This window comes from Myotis davidii, unplaced genomic scaffold, assembly GCF_000327345.1.
Source record: "Myotis davidii unplaced genomic scaffold, ASM32734v1 scaffold281, whole genome shotgun sequence".
In the NCBI taxonomy this organism is placed as follows: Eukaryota; Metazoa; Chordata; class Mammalia; order Chiroptera; family Vespertilionidae; genus Myotis; species Myotis davidii.
Window position 1 is genome coordinate 3,340,196 of NW_006293784.1, and position 15,799 is coordinate 3,355,994.

A 15,799-nucleotide genomic window follows, 5' to 3' on the forward strand; every position below is an offset into this window, starting at 1 on the left:
CGATGATGTGTAAAAACATCTTTTTAAGGCTTTGACAGACTGTTCTGTCCTCTTTTGGGAGGTCTTTGATGTGCCTCTTGAGGTTTGGGAAATATCTAAATCTCTCACCATCCATATCCCTCTTAAAGACTTCCAGTTTCTTTTCAAAAGCCTTTATGTAACCAAAGATAACATCAAGTGTCTTGCCAGTTCCTTGTAATTTAACATTTAAGTCATTCACATGTTCACAAAAATTGTAAATGGAAGATTAAAAGAGAGGGTTTCACATGCCAGCAAAAGTTACTGGTGTGCCGTATTTGGCACGCGTGCCAGGGGTTGCCCACCCCTGTCCTAAGGGCTTTGTCCTCTGACCCAGCTTCTGAGCAACAGCTGCTGTGTGTAAATCCCACAGTGCTTTGCACACGGCCTCCACAGACAGAGGCACATGGTTTCCATTTTAGTAAAATTAAATTTACAAATTTCACCCACCAAAGGAAGAAAGCTTGCTAGGTGTAAATATAGCATCAAGCCAGATAGATGGTAGCTAGTTTAGTTCCTTAAAGATAGTCAAAATCTAAGACTGGATTATGTTCCCAAGAGAGGATCTGACACCTGTTAGTCTCCTTTATTCCTGGCTGTGTTGCTAGCACTTCACCCCTGGGGGTTCCATTGTCTCCATCTGTTAAATGGGGATTACAAGTCTTGATTTATCCATCTCATGGAGGAAGAGAGATATTCTGGGGCGGGGAAAGCAAAACTAAACCTCTGAAGAGCAACTCAGTTCTGTGAGCAAATTTGCAAGGCTAATTGTAAATACTAGAAGGTCAGTTTGTCAAAATGAGAAGTTTTCAAAGAGCCCTCATCGTAGCGGGAACATCCTCTTGGGAAGCTAAAATAATCAGAGGATTGCTTGGTGCACATGATTTCAAAGCACAAGGAATAAGGTGGAGACCCCAAGGCCCAGAGACTCCTCTGGAAATAGGCTCTCAGAACACCTGTTCCGGGAGATGCTCCATGAAAAAGGAAGTTCATCATCACATAAGTTTGAGAAATACTCCTTCTCCAACCCCTGTTGGGGCTTCACAGGGCAGATTTGTACGTGGCGTGTGCCAGCCACAATTGCCAGAGACTGCCCTGTAGACTGGATGTCCATTTCCAAGCTGCAATACTCGTATCAGCTGGCCAGCACCATCACCCCCCTACAGACCAGTGACTCTGAGACTTCATGGTGCATCAGAATCTCCTGGGGTTCTTGTGAAAACGCCAATTGCTGGGGACATCCACCCCCTGAACTTCTGACTTGGTGGAAGTGAGGGTGAGAACTGGAATGTCTGACAAGTTCCCAGGTAATGTTGCCGCTGCTGGGAGGTCCTGACCACATGTTGGGAATCACTGCTGTAGAGACATCCTTATGGTTAGGCAAATTACAAACATAACGTGGGTGGCTTGATGGTACGGTATCATCAAGCTACAATTGTGCGTGGCGCCCGTTTTTCAAAGAAGGTGGCCCTCTCCTGGACAGTTCTCGCAAGCTGGATCCCTGCAAGCTCTTTGGTGTGCTTTCCTCAGGCTGCACGCCCCCTCTGGTTTCTGAGGGCTCGCTTCTCAGCCCACCCCAGTGCTCCCAGTTAGGGTTTTTCATTTGACTTGTTTCGCTCTGTCTCCCTGAGGCTACTCGATCCCTAGGTCGACCCATTCTTAGAAGCCTTCCTCTACTAGACCACAAAGCACCCAGGATTTGACTCCCTCTAACCTGGGCTTCTGTTTATTGAATTTACGTGGTGGAGGTGACCTCTGGAAATCGAACTGACCAACAAGCCGTTTCCATTTTCCTGAACCTTTGCACACAACCGCCTGAACTAAAATGTTTAGCCCTGGGACTGGAAAAAAAAAGTGTACATTGCAGGAGCTTTTTAAAAAGGAAAATATAGAAATGTTATCAGACAGGGACCTGGCCCTGAGGGGGTCTGCCTAGGGCTGGCCAGTAGTGTGTGGGTTTCTGACTTTGTGCAGGAAAGATTTCACAGCACAAGTCCAGGTGACTATGAGAGTACGTTTATCAAAGCTGGGAACAAAAAAGCAACAACAAAAAAAGCTGGGGACAGTGAAGTAAGGGCTTAGCATAGAAGCAGCAACAGGAGAGCACAGGCTGTGCTGCTTTGGCTCACGGGGAAGTCAGAGGAAAGGGGGCCTTGCAGACAGGTTCAGAGGGTTAGGCTAGCCCAGGTGAGAGCTGCCACTGCCCATTAGCACCTCCCCCTACCCCTCCCCTAGGTTGCAAGCCTCACGTGGTTCCTTAGGGTTTAGGTCACAGGGGTGGGCAAACTTTTTGACTCGAGGACCACAATGGGTTCTTAAACTGGACCGGAGGGCCGGAACAAAAGCATGGATGGAGTGTTTGTGTGAACTAATATAAATTCAAAGTAAACATCATTACATAAAAGGGTACGGTCTCTTTTTTTTTAGTTTTATTCATTTCAAATGGGCCGGATCTGGCCTGCGGGAGGTAGTTTGCCCACGGCTGGTTTAGGAGATGCATGCTTGTGGGGGAAGAAGAGGAAGGGGAAGGCGTGGACATGCTCCCAGCAGGAGAGCACAGTGCTGGGTCCTTTGTCTTGAGGGTTTTTATCTCTCGTTTGCAGGCAGGAATCTTAGGGGAGGTCTCAGGGCGTGGTTTCTGCAGAAAATTCATCAGTTTTCAGGCGTGCTCTTCCTGGGTCACAGCCTTGACTGGCAGGGCAGGGGTCAGTCACTGCAGCAGGCCCTGGCATCGCCCACCTGGTTGTGCCGCTTTTCTGGGCCTGGAGCTGAAATACAACTGAGGCCTAGATGTCATCTCCAGGGAGGCGACCTGCTGTGTCTGGCTGTAAATTCCTCGGCCAGTTTGTTCAGCTTTCTGCCTCAGTTTCCCTGTTCCACTTGCCCTGGCTTACTGGCCTGTCTCAGACATTGTGGCAGTTATTCTTCGTACACACCTTTTATGGTTAGCCCTGGGGTAGATGTTTCTAGCAGCCTCACGGTCTTCCTCCAGTGAATGTGACCAACTGACGGGTGAAGGTATTGTCTACTTTTGAACTCAGATTTGGCTGCAGCCGGTGGGAGATAAGAGGGTTCACATTAGGTTTCAAGCATCCCCTGAACAATGAAGATGGACCCTCTCCCCGCCTAACTCCTGTCCATCGGAGGGAGGCGAGCTTTCTCCTGGGTCCTCCCTGCAGGCCCTGGCATCAGAAGGTGGCCGGTGGGGTGGTGGGATGTATATATTTCTTTGATTTAACTACAGATCTCAGGATGATAAGGTACATAACGGCAGTGCTACGTAGCAAACCATTTGGCCAGGTTTTATTTATGTGCTCCAAACTGTTTTTGAGTCATTGCATGTTTTAACCCAAAATATCCCATAGACACTACCTGCTCTGTGGAGATGGGCGCGGTGAGGCAGAACCACGTGATATTTTTACTTGGTAAATAGTTACAAGGTTAACACTTGTGTTATCCATCTGTCCTCATCTCAACCAAGTTTAGGCGATTACAAATACAGTTCTAAAATCAGTATGCCTTACAATTTCCCCCTTTATGGTGGTTGATTTCACCTAATAGTCTTTAAGTTCCTTTCCCAAAAACCATACTTTTCACGCCATGAATGGTTTTTTTCTCTCCTAGTGAACAGCAAAAGGAGCTGGCGAAGAAGCATGAAAAGCTTGTTGTGTTACTCAACCACGCGATGGGGAAAAAAGCCCTCGCCACTATTTACATCAATGAGACTTATACAAAAATAAACTTGGAGAAAGAAGAAATAAGACTGAAAAAGAGAAGTATTCAAGGTAAAGAGGCGATAATAGACAAAGACAAAGGAGAATATTTGAAAGCAAAAAAAAGGTTGAGTGGCCAGGTAAGTGGCATGATTTATTTTTTATGGTACAGAATTATCCAGAATCTCAAGCACGAAATGGGGAATAATTTATTTGTCCTCAAGGCTAGCTAGCGCTCTTGTGCTGTCCTCTGTGAACACTGGGATGGGAAATAGAGTAGAGATCCTTAGAGTTTAGGAGATGCATGCCTGTGGGAGAGACGACAGGGAAGGGGAAGGTGTGGACATGTTCCCCAGTGGGAGAGTGCATGCACTGGCCCTTTGTCTTGGGGTTTTTAATCTCGTTTGCAGGTGGGAATCTTAGGGGAGCCTCTTGGGGAAGATAGCTAATTGTATAGCAGCATCTCAGTTCATGAGAAAGAATATGAGTGACAGGATTTGTATCACTGGGGTGGCCCCTGGCTCATCTGCAGCCCTATAGGGACCAGGAATTTGCCTCCATGTCATCTGGTTGCCTTCGGCCGTGTCTCTATGGCAGGACTAGGAAGTTCAGCCCTGCCCCAGCCTGCTGCACCTGCTGAATCAGTCTGACAGAGAGAGAGAGAGAGAGAGAGAGAGAGAGAGAGAGAGAGATCTTTGTCTCCTGGGATTATAACCAGGAGCTTGTTCAGAATAACCAATTAGCTTCCCAAGGTTTCAAGGGTTTCTGCTGGGCTCGACAACGGCTTTCCCCGGTTAGACTGACAGGCCTCTGGGGTCAGGCACCTCCTCTGCACCATTTTGACTTTACTGAGCATGTCCGTGTCTCCCCCTGCTCCACACACAATCGGGTCCTGGAGTGGGGAAGAGAAGGGTGTTGATGCCCTTGGAGGGACAATGCTGTGATTTCTTGGGGTGTGAAGCTGTAGCTTCCCGGGGGGGCAAACGGGCCCCTGCTTCCCAGCCGAACATGCTCCACAGTGTCTGACATCCTTGGCTTCTGTTCCCATCAGTGAGTAGCTAACAGCGGTAACACTGTGTCTTTCAGGAATAGTTTTACATTAAAACCATGGATCGTCCTTTTTGAATATCGATAGCTCAGGCTTAGTCATGCTGGGAACGGGCTCTTGGTGAAGGAGCTGGCAAGAAGTCCCTTGGGCCCTCCCTCTGCAGCCACTAAACTGAATTTGTGAAAGCCCAGCTCCCAGGACCTTAGCGGGGCTGAAGCTCCTGGTCGCCTGACCCGCAGTGCTGGAGTCAGCCAACATCCACGTCTCCAAAACAGTGAGGGGCTCCTGTCCCTGGGCGAGAACTCACTTGGTTATTATGTCACAAGGAAATGGGAATTTCAGGACAACAAGAACCAAAAGGCATTTTACTGTTTTTGTGCCATATTGACAAGGATGCTCAGCAGCTCTCGGTCACCCCACTGTTCCCAGCCCTCTTCCTCTCTCTGAGCACCCCACTTAAGTCACAGGAGCCAAAAGTGGGGTGTGTCTGTGTGGGCACAGCTGGGAGGGGGGTGAGAAGTGGGGAAGCCCTCTCCTTCTCTTTACTTCCCCTGGGACTCACTTGGTCCTGCAGCGGTGGCATCGGATATGCAGATGAGTGCTTTGTCCATCAGAAGGCTCCAGGACTGGGATTCTGTCCGTGTCCTTCGTGCTGTATCCCAGCACTGCCAACAGAGCCTGGCGTGCCTCGCACATGGAGACACTGTGTCATGTGACTCCACTGAATGAACAAGTTTCTGACTTCATTTTACACCCTACGGGGAAATCCCCCGCCCCCTATTCTTTAATGTAAATGTTAAAATGCAAAAAGGAGGCACAAAGGAGCTCAAAATATGGACATTTGCAAACGTGGCAGGCTCTTCCTTATGTGAATAGCCTGTCTCGGGGTCTACAGACATTTTCTGGAAGGGTCAGATGGTAAATGTTTTGGGCTTTGTGGGCCATACAGTCTCTGCCACAGACAACGATGCCATCTTAGCACCAAAGTAGCCGCAAACAACACCTAAATGTATGAATGTATGAGAGTAGCTGACAAACACGGGTGGTGGCTGGATTTGAGCCACGGGTAGGAGTTTGTTTACCCCTGGTGATCTCCCTGGAAATGGCACCAGTTAGGACGCTTTCAGATGCAAATGGCAGAAGCCCCTGACTCCCGCTGGCTTAGACGGTACGGGCATTTGTTATCTCACGCAGTAGGAATTACCAATGCAGAACAGTATCCAAGACTCATTAATTCAGTGGCTCATCATCCTCTCCTCCATCCTTCATCTTTTTAAAAAATGTTGAAAGTATTACAGTTATCCCTTTTCTTCCCCCAAAACTCCCCGTCCCCCGCCCCCACACACACACAGCCCACACCCGTAACTGCACGATTGTCTGTGTCCATGAGTTATGCATGGACGTTGGTTCCATGCTTCTATGTCTCTGGCTCTATTTGTTCATGAGTTTATTTTGTTTGTTAGATTCCAAATATAAGGGAGATCATATGATACTTTTCTTTCTCTGACTGGCTTACTTTGTTTAGCTGTCTCAAAGGGTAGGAGATCCTTTTTCACAGCTGCATAGTGTAGTGTTCCATGGTGTAAATGTACCACATGCGGAACAGTGTCCAAGACTGTTTTTATCCACTCATCTACGGATGGGCCCTCGGGCTGCTGTTTCCAGATCTTAGCTATTATAAATAGCACTGCTATGCACATAGGGGTGCATGCATTCTTCCTGATTGGTGTTTCAGGCTTCTTAGATCATATTCCTAGACGTGTGACTACAGGGTCAAATGGCAGTTCCATTTTTAATTTTTTGAGGAAACTCCATACTGTTTTCTTTGGTGGCAGCACCAGCCTGCATTCCCATCAACAGTGTACGAGGGTTCCCTTTTCTCCACATCCTCTCCAGCACTTGTTGTTTGTTGATTTGTTGATGGTAGCCATTCTGACAGGTGTGAGATGGTACCTCATTGTCGTTTTGATTTGCATCTCTTGGATGATTAGTGACTTGGAGCATTTTTTCATTTGTCTCTTGGCCATCTGGATGTCCTCTTTAGAGCCATCTCTATTCAGGTCCTTTGCCCATTTTTTTTACTGGATTGTTTGTCTTCCTTTTGTTAAGTTGTATGAGTTCTTTATACATGTTGAAAATTAACGCCTTATCAGATGTATCATTGGCAAATATATTCTCCCATGCAGTGGGCTCCCTTTTCATTTTGTTGCAGGGTTCTTTTGCTGTGCAGAAGCTTTTTATTTTTAAACATCTGTTTATCTCCTTTGTTTCTTTTGCCCTAGGACCATGGTCGGCAAACTGCAGCTCGCGAGCCACATATGGCTCTTTGGCCCCTTGAGTGTGGCTCTTCCACAAAACACCACGTGCGGGTGCGCGTACAGTGTGATTGAAACTTCCTGGCCCATGCGCAGAAGTTGGTTTTCGGCCTGGGCGAGTCTATTTTGAAGAAGTACTATTGATATTTGGCTCTGTTGACTAATGAGTTTGCCAGCCACTGCCCTAGGAGATGTATCAGCACAGATATTGCTACGGGAGATGTCTGAGATTTTGCTGCCTATGATTTCTTCTAAGATTTTTATGGTTTTCCGACTTACATTGAAGGCTTTTGTGCATTTTGAGTTTATGTATGGTGTAAGTTGAAGGTCTAATTTCATTTTTTTGCATGTTCCTGTTCAGTTTTCCCAACATCATTTGTTGAAGAGACTGTCTTAACTCTATTGTAGTCCCTTGCCTTCTTTTTCAAATACTGATTGAGCGTAATGGCTTGAGTCGATTTCTGGGTTCTCTGTTCTGTTCCACTGATCTATATGCCTGTTCTTGTGCCAGTACCAGGCTGTTTTGTTTACAACAGCTTTGTAGTATAATTTTATATCTGGTGTTGTGATCCCTCCAATTTTGTTCTTCTTTCTCAAGATTGCTGCTGCTACCCAGGGTCTTTTGGGGTTCCATATAAATTTTTGGAGTATATGTTCTAGATCTGTAAATATGCCATTGGTATTTTAACAGGAACTGGATTGAATCTATAGATTACTTTGGGTAGTGTGGACATTTTGATGATGCTCATTCTTCCAATCCATAAACACAGTATATTCTTCCTATGTTTGTATCTTCCTCTATTTCTTTTTTTAAATGTCCTATAGTTTTCGGAATACAGGTCTTTTGCCTCTATGGTTAAATTTATCCCAAGGTGTATATTTTTGTTGCAATGGTAAATGAGGTTTTTGTTTGTTTGTTTGTTTTTTAGTTTCTCTTTCTGAGAGTTCATTATTGGTCTGTAAGAATACCATCAATTTCTGGATGTTAAATTTGTATTCTGCTACTTTGCCAAATTCATTTATTACATCTAGTAGTTTTTTGGTGGAGTCTTTAGGGTTTTCTCTGTACAGTATCATGTCATCTACAACTAATGACAGTTTTAAATCCTTTTTTCAATTTGGATGCCTTTTGTTTTTTCTTCTTGTCTGATTGATATGGCTAGGACTTCCAATACTATCTATAATATTAAAAGTGTAATATGCTAATTAGACTGGACAGCTGAACGACCTTCCAGACGTCATTCTGAACGTCCTTCCTGACGAAGACATGGCGGCAGGGGCCGAGGCAGAGGTGGTTAGGGGCACTTCCACAAAATACCACATGTGGGCGCGCATGTACAGTGCGATTGAAACTTCATGGCCCATGTGCAGAAGTCAGTATTTTGTGGAAGAGCCACACTCAAGGGGCCAAAGAGCCGCATGTGGCTTGCGAGCCACAGTTTGCCGACCACTGGGTTAGGGGCATCGAGCAGGCTGGCGAGCAGTTAGTGACATCAGGCAGGCTGGCAGAGTGGTTAGAGGCGATCAGGCAGGCAGGCAGAGGGGTTAGGGGCAATCAGGCAGGCAGGCAGAGTGGTTAGGGGCAATCAGGCAGGTAGGCAGAGTGGTTAGGGGCAATCAGGCAGGCAGGCTGGTGAGCAGTTAGGAGCTAGCAGTCCCAGATTATGAGAGGGATGTCCAACTGCTGGTTAGGCTCAATCTGGCTCGGGCCTAAACTAGCAGTTGGACATCCCCCTGAAGGGGCCCCAGATTGTGAGAGGGTGCAGGCTGGGCTGAGGGACCCCCTCCTCCCCTGTGCACGAATTTCATGCACTGGGCCTCTAGTATTGAATAAAATACTAGCAGACAATCCTGTTTTGTTCTTGTTCTTAGGGGAAATGGTTTTAGTTTCTGCCTATTAAGTATGATTTGCCTGTAGGTTTGTCATATATGGCCTTTATTATGTTGAGGTATGGTCCCTCTCCACTTTGCTTAGAGTTTTTATCAAAAATGAGTGTTGGCCCAGCCAGTGTGGCTCAGTAGTTGAGTGTCAACTTATGAACCAGGAGGTCATGGTTCAATTCCCAGTCAGGGCACATGCCTGGGTTGTGGGCTGGATTCCCAGTGTGCGGTATGTAGGAGGCAGCCAGTCCATGATACTTTCTCGTCATTGATGTTTCTATCTCTCTCTCCCTCTGCCTTCCTCTCTGAAATCAATAAAAATATATTTTTTAAAATGGGTTGTTGGATTTTGTCAAATGCTTTTTCTGTATCTATTGATATGATCATGTGATTTTTCAATTTGTTTATGTGATGTATCACATTTATTGATTTGCAAATATTGTACTGGTCTTGCATCCCTGGAATAAATCCCACTTGGTCATGGTTTATGATCTTTTTAATATATTGCTGATCTGATTTGCTAGTATTTTGTTGAGGATTTTAGCATTTATGTTTATCAGGGTTATTGGCCTATAATTCTCTTTCTTTGTTGTGGCCTTATCTGGTTTGGGGATTAGGATAATACTGGCCTCAAAAAAGAGCCTAGAAGTCTTCCTTCTTCTTGAATTTTTTGGAATAATTTAAGGAGGAGAGGTGTTAGTTCTTTGAATGTTTGGCAAAACTCCCCTGTGAAGCCACCCAGACCCGGGCTTTGGTTGCTGAGTTTTTTTGTTTTTTGTTTTATACTGCTTCAATTTCATCAGTTGTTACCAGGCCTATTCAGGTTTTTGTCTTCTTCCTGATTCAGTTTTGGAAGATTGTATGTTTCTAGGAATTTGTTTATTTCACCCAGGTTGTCTAGTTTGTTGGCATATAGTTGTTTGCAGTATTTTCTTATAATCCTATTTCTGTGGTGTCCGTTGTTACTTTATCCCTTTCATTTCTGATTTTATTTATTTGGGTTCTGTCTCTGTGTTTCTTAATGAGTCCAGCTAAAGGTTCATCTATCTTGTTTACCTGTTAAAAGAACCAACTCTCGGTTTCATTGAACATTTTGTATTACTTTGTATTTTTTATACTGTTCCTGTTGGAGTTAGGTCCAGCACAGCGTTAGATTAATTCCAGTCCATCAGTCCATCCTGTGTGGAGCCCACATGTCTGTGGGCCGTGTGGACAAGTGCAGAGTGGGAGGGCATACCCCCTGCGATAAGAGTCCCACGAGAGCAAGAGCTTCCTTTGTTCTGGAGCATATATGTCTCGGGTTTTGTGCCCTTGCAGTAGCCACATCTATTCTGGCCAGTGACCTGTTCCCAGGTGTGACTGATAGGCAGTCACCCTCCCTAGACCACCTAGACTTTACTGGGCATGCGTGTTTTCTTTCTGTGTCTAGTCCAGCGGTTCTCAACCTGTGGGTCGCGACCCCTGTGGGGGTCAAACGACCCTTTCACAGGGGTCGCCTAAGACCATCCTACATATCAGATATTTACATTACGATTCATAACAGTAGCAACATTACAGTTATGAAGTAGCAACGAAAATAATTTTATGGTTGGGTCACAACATGAGGAACTGTATTTAAAGGGCCAGAAGGTTGAGAACCATTGGTAGTCCCTTCCCCCTGGATCTGCGGGGAACAGACTTGGAGCTGTTCATTTATTTTCTTTATTAACAGAAAATAAATTATTTTCTTTATTATCTTAGAGAAAGGGAGGGAGAGAAGGAAACATCCAAACATCCATGTGAGAGAGAAACATCAATTGGTTGCCTCCCACATGTACCCCCTACTGGGTATTGAACCTGCATCTTGGATATGTGCTCTGACCTGGAATGGAATCCGCCACCTTTAGGTGTTCAGAACAATGCTCCAACCAACTGAGCCATCAGCCAGGACTGGTTATTATTTATTGTTGATATACTTAAATTGAATATGAATTAGATTGATAAAATTTAAAAAGGGAGTTTCTAAACTTTGTTGCCCTCATAAGCTTTTTCATTGGTTTGTGTTTGTCACTACAGATGATTGAATATGAAAATATCTGTGAATCTAAGAAACAGGATGCTTATTATAGGAAGAAACAATTGGATAAATTAAGGATTAAAGAGATGGACATAAAAGAAAAAGTTATTACCAGCACAGTGGTAAGAAAGGATAAACTATGCTTTTCAAGCCTGACCCGGGCACCTCAATATACACTACCTTTAATATGACTGGTAACAGGCGTTTTAAAAAGGAATTGATTTTAATTTACATGCTGGAAGAATATTTTTGTCATGTTAACATTTCCTGATACTTTAGTGTGTTGTATTGCAATTGTGTTTTCTTCTTCAGGAATATGGTGGGAAGAAAGAAGTTTGGCACACCTTAGGTACAGATTGCATTTGGATGGACCAAAATACTGTAAAACTGATTTTTTTAAAATGCATACAATACCATATATAACATTTTTTATGATATTGCTTTATTTTACATAACAAAAGAAATAACCAGGGACAGATTCCTTAATTCTGGGTATGTGATGATAAAACAGAATTTAGCCTCTCCATTTATATTGGGTACAGGAACATAATAGGGAAAAACATAATAGGGAAAGGGGACTATTTGTTTATTCAATTTAGCAAATACTTGAGAACTCTGCAGCTCTATTTTTAAAAATGCTAATAACATTGAATGAAAGCCAGTACTTTGTTAAGTATTTTGTGGGGATCATCATTATTTTAAAAATTAGAAAACTGGACCTTATGGAGGTGACTATAATTGAAAATGTTAATGATAATACCACTTCTATGTTAATTAAAACAGAAATGAATGGTAATCTATCACAGTTAGTTGAATTGAGTCTTCATTTCTTCTATCTGCATTGAGAGATACCTGTAAAACTGTATATGGACAAAAACATCACACTTCTTACCAGAATGCTCAGCCAATTCCATTTTATTTTTTATATGGTGGTCCTGATCATTTTAGTTTTATTATATCGGTTATGACATCCAATTACAAAACATTGGTCAAGTCAAAATTCCCCCTCCCAATATATTTAAGAATATCATTACCTATTTTTTAAATATCAACATAGTAAGGAAGCGTGAGTCAGGCTAGACTCAAAGGAGAAAGTAGGGATTGCATAAAACACATTTGATCTGCATGCCCCCCAAGTACACACCTCTTGTTTGGGCCTCATAAATCAAAGCCAAATGCCCTCCGAGTTCTAACTTGGGAAAATGCAGCACATGCTCCTTACCCTGTACTCCAAAGATCTCTACGGCCAAGTGAGACAAGGCTTGAAAGTGTCATTTTCCCTCTCGCCCCGTCATAGCCTGCCCACCCTGCCTCACCTTACTGGTGGAGAATAGTGTTTAAAGCACAAACTTGAGTGTCAAAGAGACCTAGGTTCAAACCTTGACTCTACCAGCCCAGAGTTTTTTCACCTATAAAATAGGGTAAGTCTTAGCTGGTTTGGCTCAGTGGATAGAGCCTGTGGACTGAAGGATCCCGGGTTTGATTCCTGTCAAGGGCACATGCTTGGGCTGCGGGCTCGATTCCCAATAGGGAGCATGCAGGAGGCAGTCGATCAATGATTCTCATCATGGATGTTTCTGTCTGTCTCTCCCTCTCCCTTCCTCTTTGAAATCTATAGAAATGAAAAATGAAAAGTGGGGTAATACCATTGCCTTCTTCGAAGGGCTTTTGTGGAGATCAGACATTGGTGAAGTTTGTTGTTATTGCTCAAGATTAGAAAACAACATTTTGGCTGTGGACTGAGACAGTAGGAGATATCAGATTAATCTTCCTGTGGTACCTTTAGTTTAGAAAACTCTGCACCCAGGTCAAGCTGATGCCATGTTGGCAGAAAAGAATAATGGTGCGTGGTCCTCAAGATGGCCTACATATCCAGGGCAGGGAGAACTGGGGACAAGAGGTGACCAGTGTCATTCCTGATGGCCTTGGCATTTAGTCACCAATCCTCATGGCCAGCCGGAGTCCTTTAGACATTCTGCTGATTGTCGGTGGCAGTTCTAGGATTTCAGACCCTGTTACTCTGGAATTAGTTATAGCCCAGAAGTTCAGTCCCAAGGATGCTTGCAGCGGTTCTCAACCTTTGGGTCGCCAACCTGTGGATCACAACCCCTTTGGGGGTCGAATGACTCTTCCACAGGGGTCACCTAAGACCATCAGAAAACACATATATAATTACATATTGTTTTTGTGATTAATCACTATGCTTTAATTATGTTCAATTTGTAACAATAAAAATACATCCTGCATATCAGATATTTACATGATGATTCATAACAGTAGCAACATTACAGTTATGAAGTAGCAACGAAAATAATTTTATGGTTGGGGGTCACCACAACATGAGGAACTGTATTAAAGGGTCGCGGCATTAGGAAGGTTGAGAACTACTTCTTTAGAAAAAGAAAGAGTTCTGGGGAGCTGTCACCTGTCTCACGTGGCAGGATGGAGAGCACCTTTACGCTGCTCGGGTGTGTCCATGACCCCGCGTTGGCGTGCAGGCTTAGATGGCATTGGATAATCTGCCCTGGCACCTGTGCTGCAGAGCGGAGGGATCTGACCAGCTCCATTCTCCCTCACAAGCTGAAACGTAGGCCCAGGGCTCTGATATGTTTGCCTTCCCTTTTCTTTATTCCCAAACTGCATTGTCAGCATGGCTGTCTCACTATGAATTTTCTTCATCCGTATTTCCTCTTTAAAAATTAGGCTAACATTTTTTCACAGTCTTCACCGGTTTTCTTTTCAAACTTCTGATTAAATATTAAGAGAGAAATTTTTCTTCAGCATGAACATAGCTATCAGTTGAGGTGAAAGACCCAAGTTGTTTAGACCTGTTTATAATATCATTCTTCTCTCCTGGAATAACATTTTGGAGATGATTATGAAAATATAGATTTGTTTATTTTTTAAAATGATAGTCAAGGTGAATTCATGTCTTGAAAGTTGTTTTTATAGTTGTCACATCCTCACTACTATATTTGGTTGCTCCCCCCCCCAAATATTATTTTTTATTTCTGCCCTAGTTTATATTTTGAAGAAACAATTGCAATGATTGCTTTTATTTTAACTAAAGGATACCCCCAGTGCAGAAGTTGAGTGGGTGACACATGAATATTTAGTGAATCGAACCACCATCCTGAATCATTTGACAATGACTGAATGCCATAATTTTTTAAAATTTTCAATAGGAACTTAGTGATCACAATTTAGAGATAGCAGAACTAAATCAATCAATAAGACATTGGGAAGAACAGATCGAAGAAATAAAGAAAATCTGTAATAGCCTGGAGGAAAAAATGTAAGTATGATACTTTATTTTTACTGAAGCATTTCTCAGTGTTATGTTTCTTTCCTTTAAAAAATTTTATTAGATGAAAATTATAATCTTTTAGTTTACTAAAATTTGTGTGCTTGCAAGCTGTAGAGAAACACCTCTTCATTTTGAAATTAATCAGTCTTTCCCGTGATCAAGAGAAAATACTGGGGATGAAGCAGTCAGCTCAGGAAAAGGAAGGGACTCGGTGGGCTATATTATTCTCACTTCCATTCCAGGATTCCTGCAAATGAACATGCCCCCAGGAAGGCATTCATGAGGCCTGCCGCAAGGCTACCCACTCCCCTACCCATATGGTTTCAGTGGCTGTTCTTAGTCGAGGGAGATTTGCAGAGTTTATTGAGAAATTACAGGGATGCCCCTGGGTAAAAACTTTTACCCACGGGACTGGAACCAGAAACTTAAGGAAATCTTTCATCCCAAGGCCCACACTCTCTCTTCCTTTTGCAAAAGGGTTTCATCTTTCTCTCTATCTGCATAGTATGTTCTCTTCCTGGTGAGCCATGGCTAAGCATGACCATTCCAAACCCTCTGAAATTACCTGGCACAGGCCTGCTCATCGTTAGAGATTGGCCAATAGACTCTCTTCCAGGAGAATTCGCAGATTTCCCATCAAAAGCCGTTTGGCTCAGCCGTGGCCAGTGTTGCTAAGTGGTTAGAATTGTGGTCTGCAAACTGCGGCTCGTGAGCTACATACGGCTCTTTGGCCCCTTGAGTGTGGCTCTTCCACAAAATACCACGTGTGGGTGCGCACGTACAGTGCGATTGAAACTTCGTGGCCCATGCACAGAAGTCAGTTTTCGGCCTGGGCGAGTCTATTTTGAAGAAGTACTGTTGATATTTATCTCTGTTGACTAATGAGCTTGCCGACCACTGGGTTAGAGCATTGGCCTGAGCACTGAAGGGTTGAGGGTTCGATTCCCTGTCAAGGGCACGTGCCTGGGTTGCAGATTTGATCCCCAGTCCAGGTTGGGGCATGTGCAGGGGGCAACCAATCTATGTGTCTCTCACATTTCTCTCTCTCTCTCTCTCTCTCTCTCTCTCTCTCTCTCTCTCTCACTCTCTCTCTCCCTCCCCCCCTCTCTCTTCCTCACTCCCTCTCACTCCCTCCCTTTCACTCTCTCTAAAAATCAATAGAAAAATACCCTCAGGTGAGGATTAACAGCAACAAAAACTGTTTGGCTCAGCTTTGGACCAGAAGGCAAGGTCTTGTAATACAAATATATGGCTTCTGGGACTACCTCCAGAGTTCGATTTAAAAGACAAATTGTGAACTCCTGGAAGATATCGAAGGAGAGATCGACAACAATACAATCATAGTAGGGGACTTTAATACACCACTGACAGCACTGGATAAGTCCTATAGACAAACAATCAGCAAAGATACAGCAATCCTAAATGACTCACTTGATCAGATGGACTTAATAGACATCTTCA

At 43.9% G+C, this 15,799-nt stretch overlaps 1 protein-coding gene across 1 annotated transcript in view; it reads left to right on the plus strand.

Annotated features, from left to right (window-relative positions):
* CCDC175 (coiled-coil domain containing 175) overlaps window positions 1-15,799 on the plus strand; it is a 59,534-nt gene that overhangs the window by 9,258 nt on the left and 34,477 nt on the right. Inside the window, exons 5-7 of the mRNA XM_015566479.1 lie at window positions 3,643-3,871; window positions 11,031-11,153; window positions 14,217-14,326. Coding sequence (XP_015421965.1) covers window positions 3,643-3,871; window positions 11,031-11,153; window positions 14,217-14,326 — 462 coding nt within the window. The remainder of the gene's footprint in view (window positions 1-3,642; window positions 3,872-11,030; window positions 11,154-14,216; window positions 14,327-15,799) is intronic.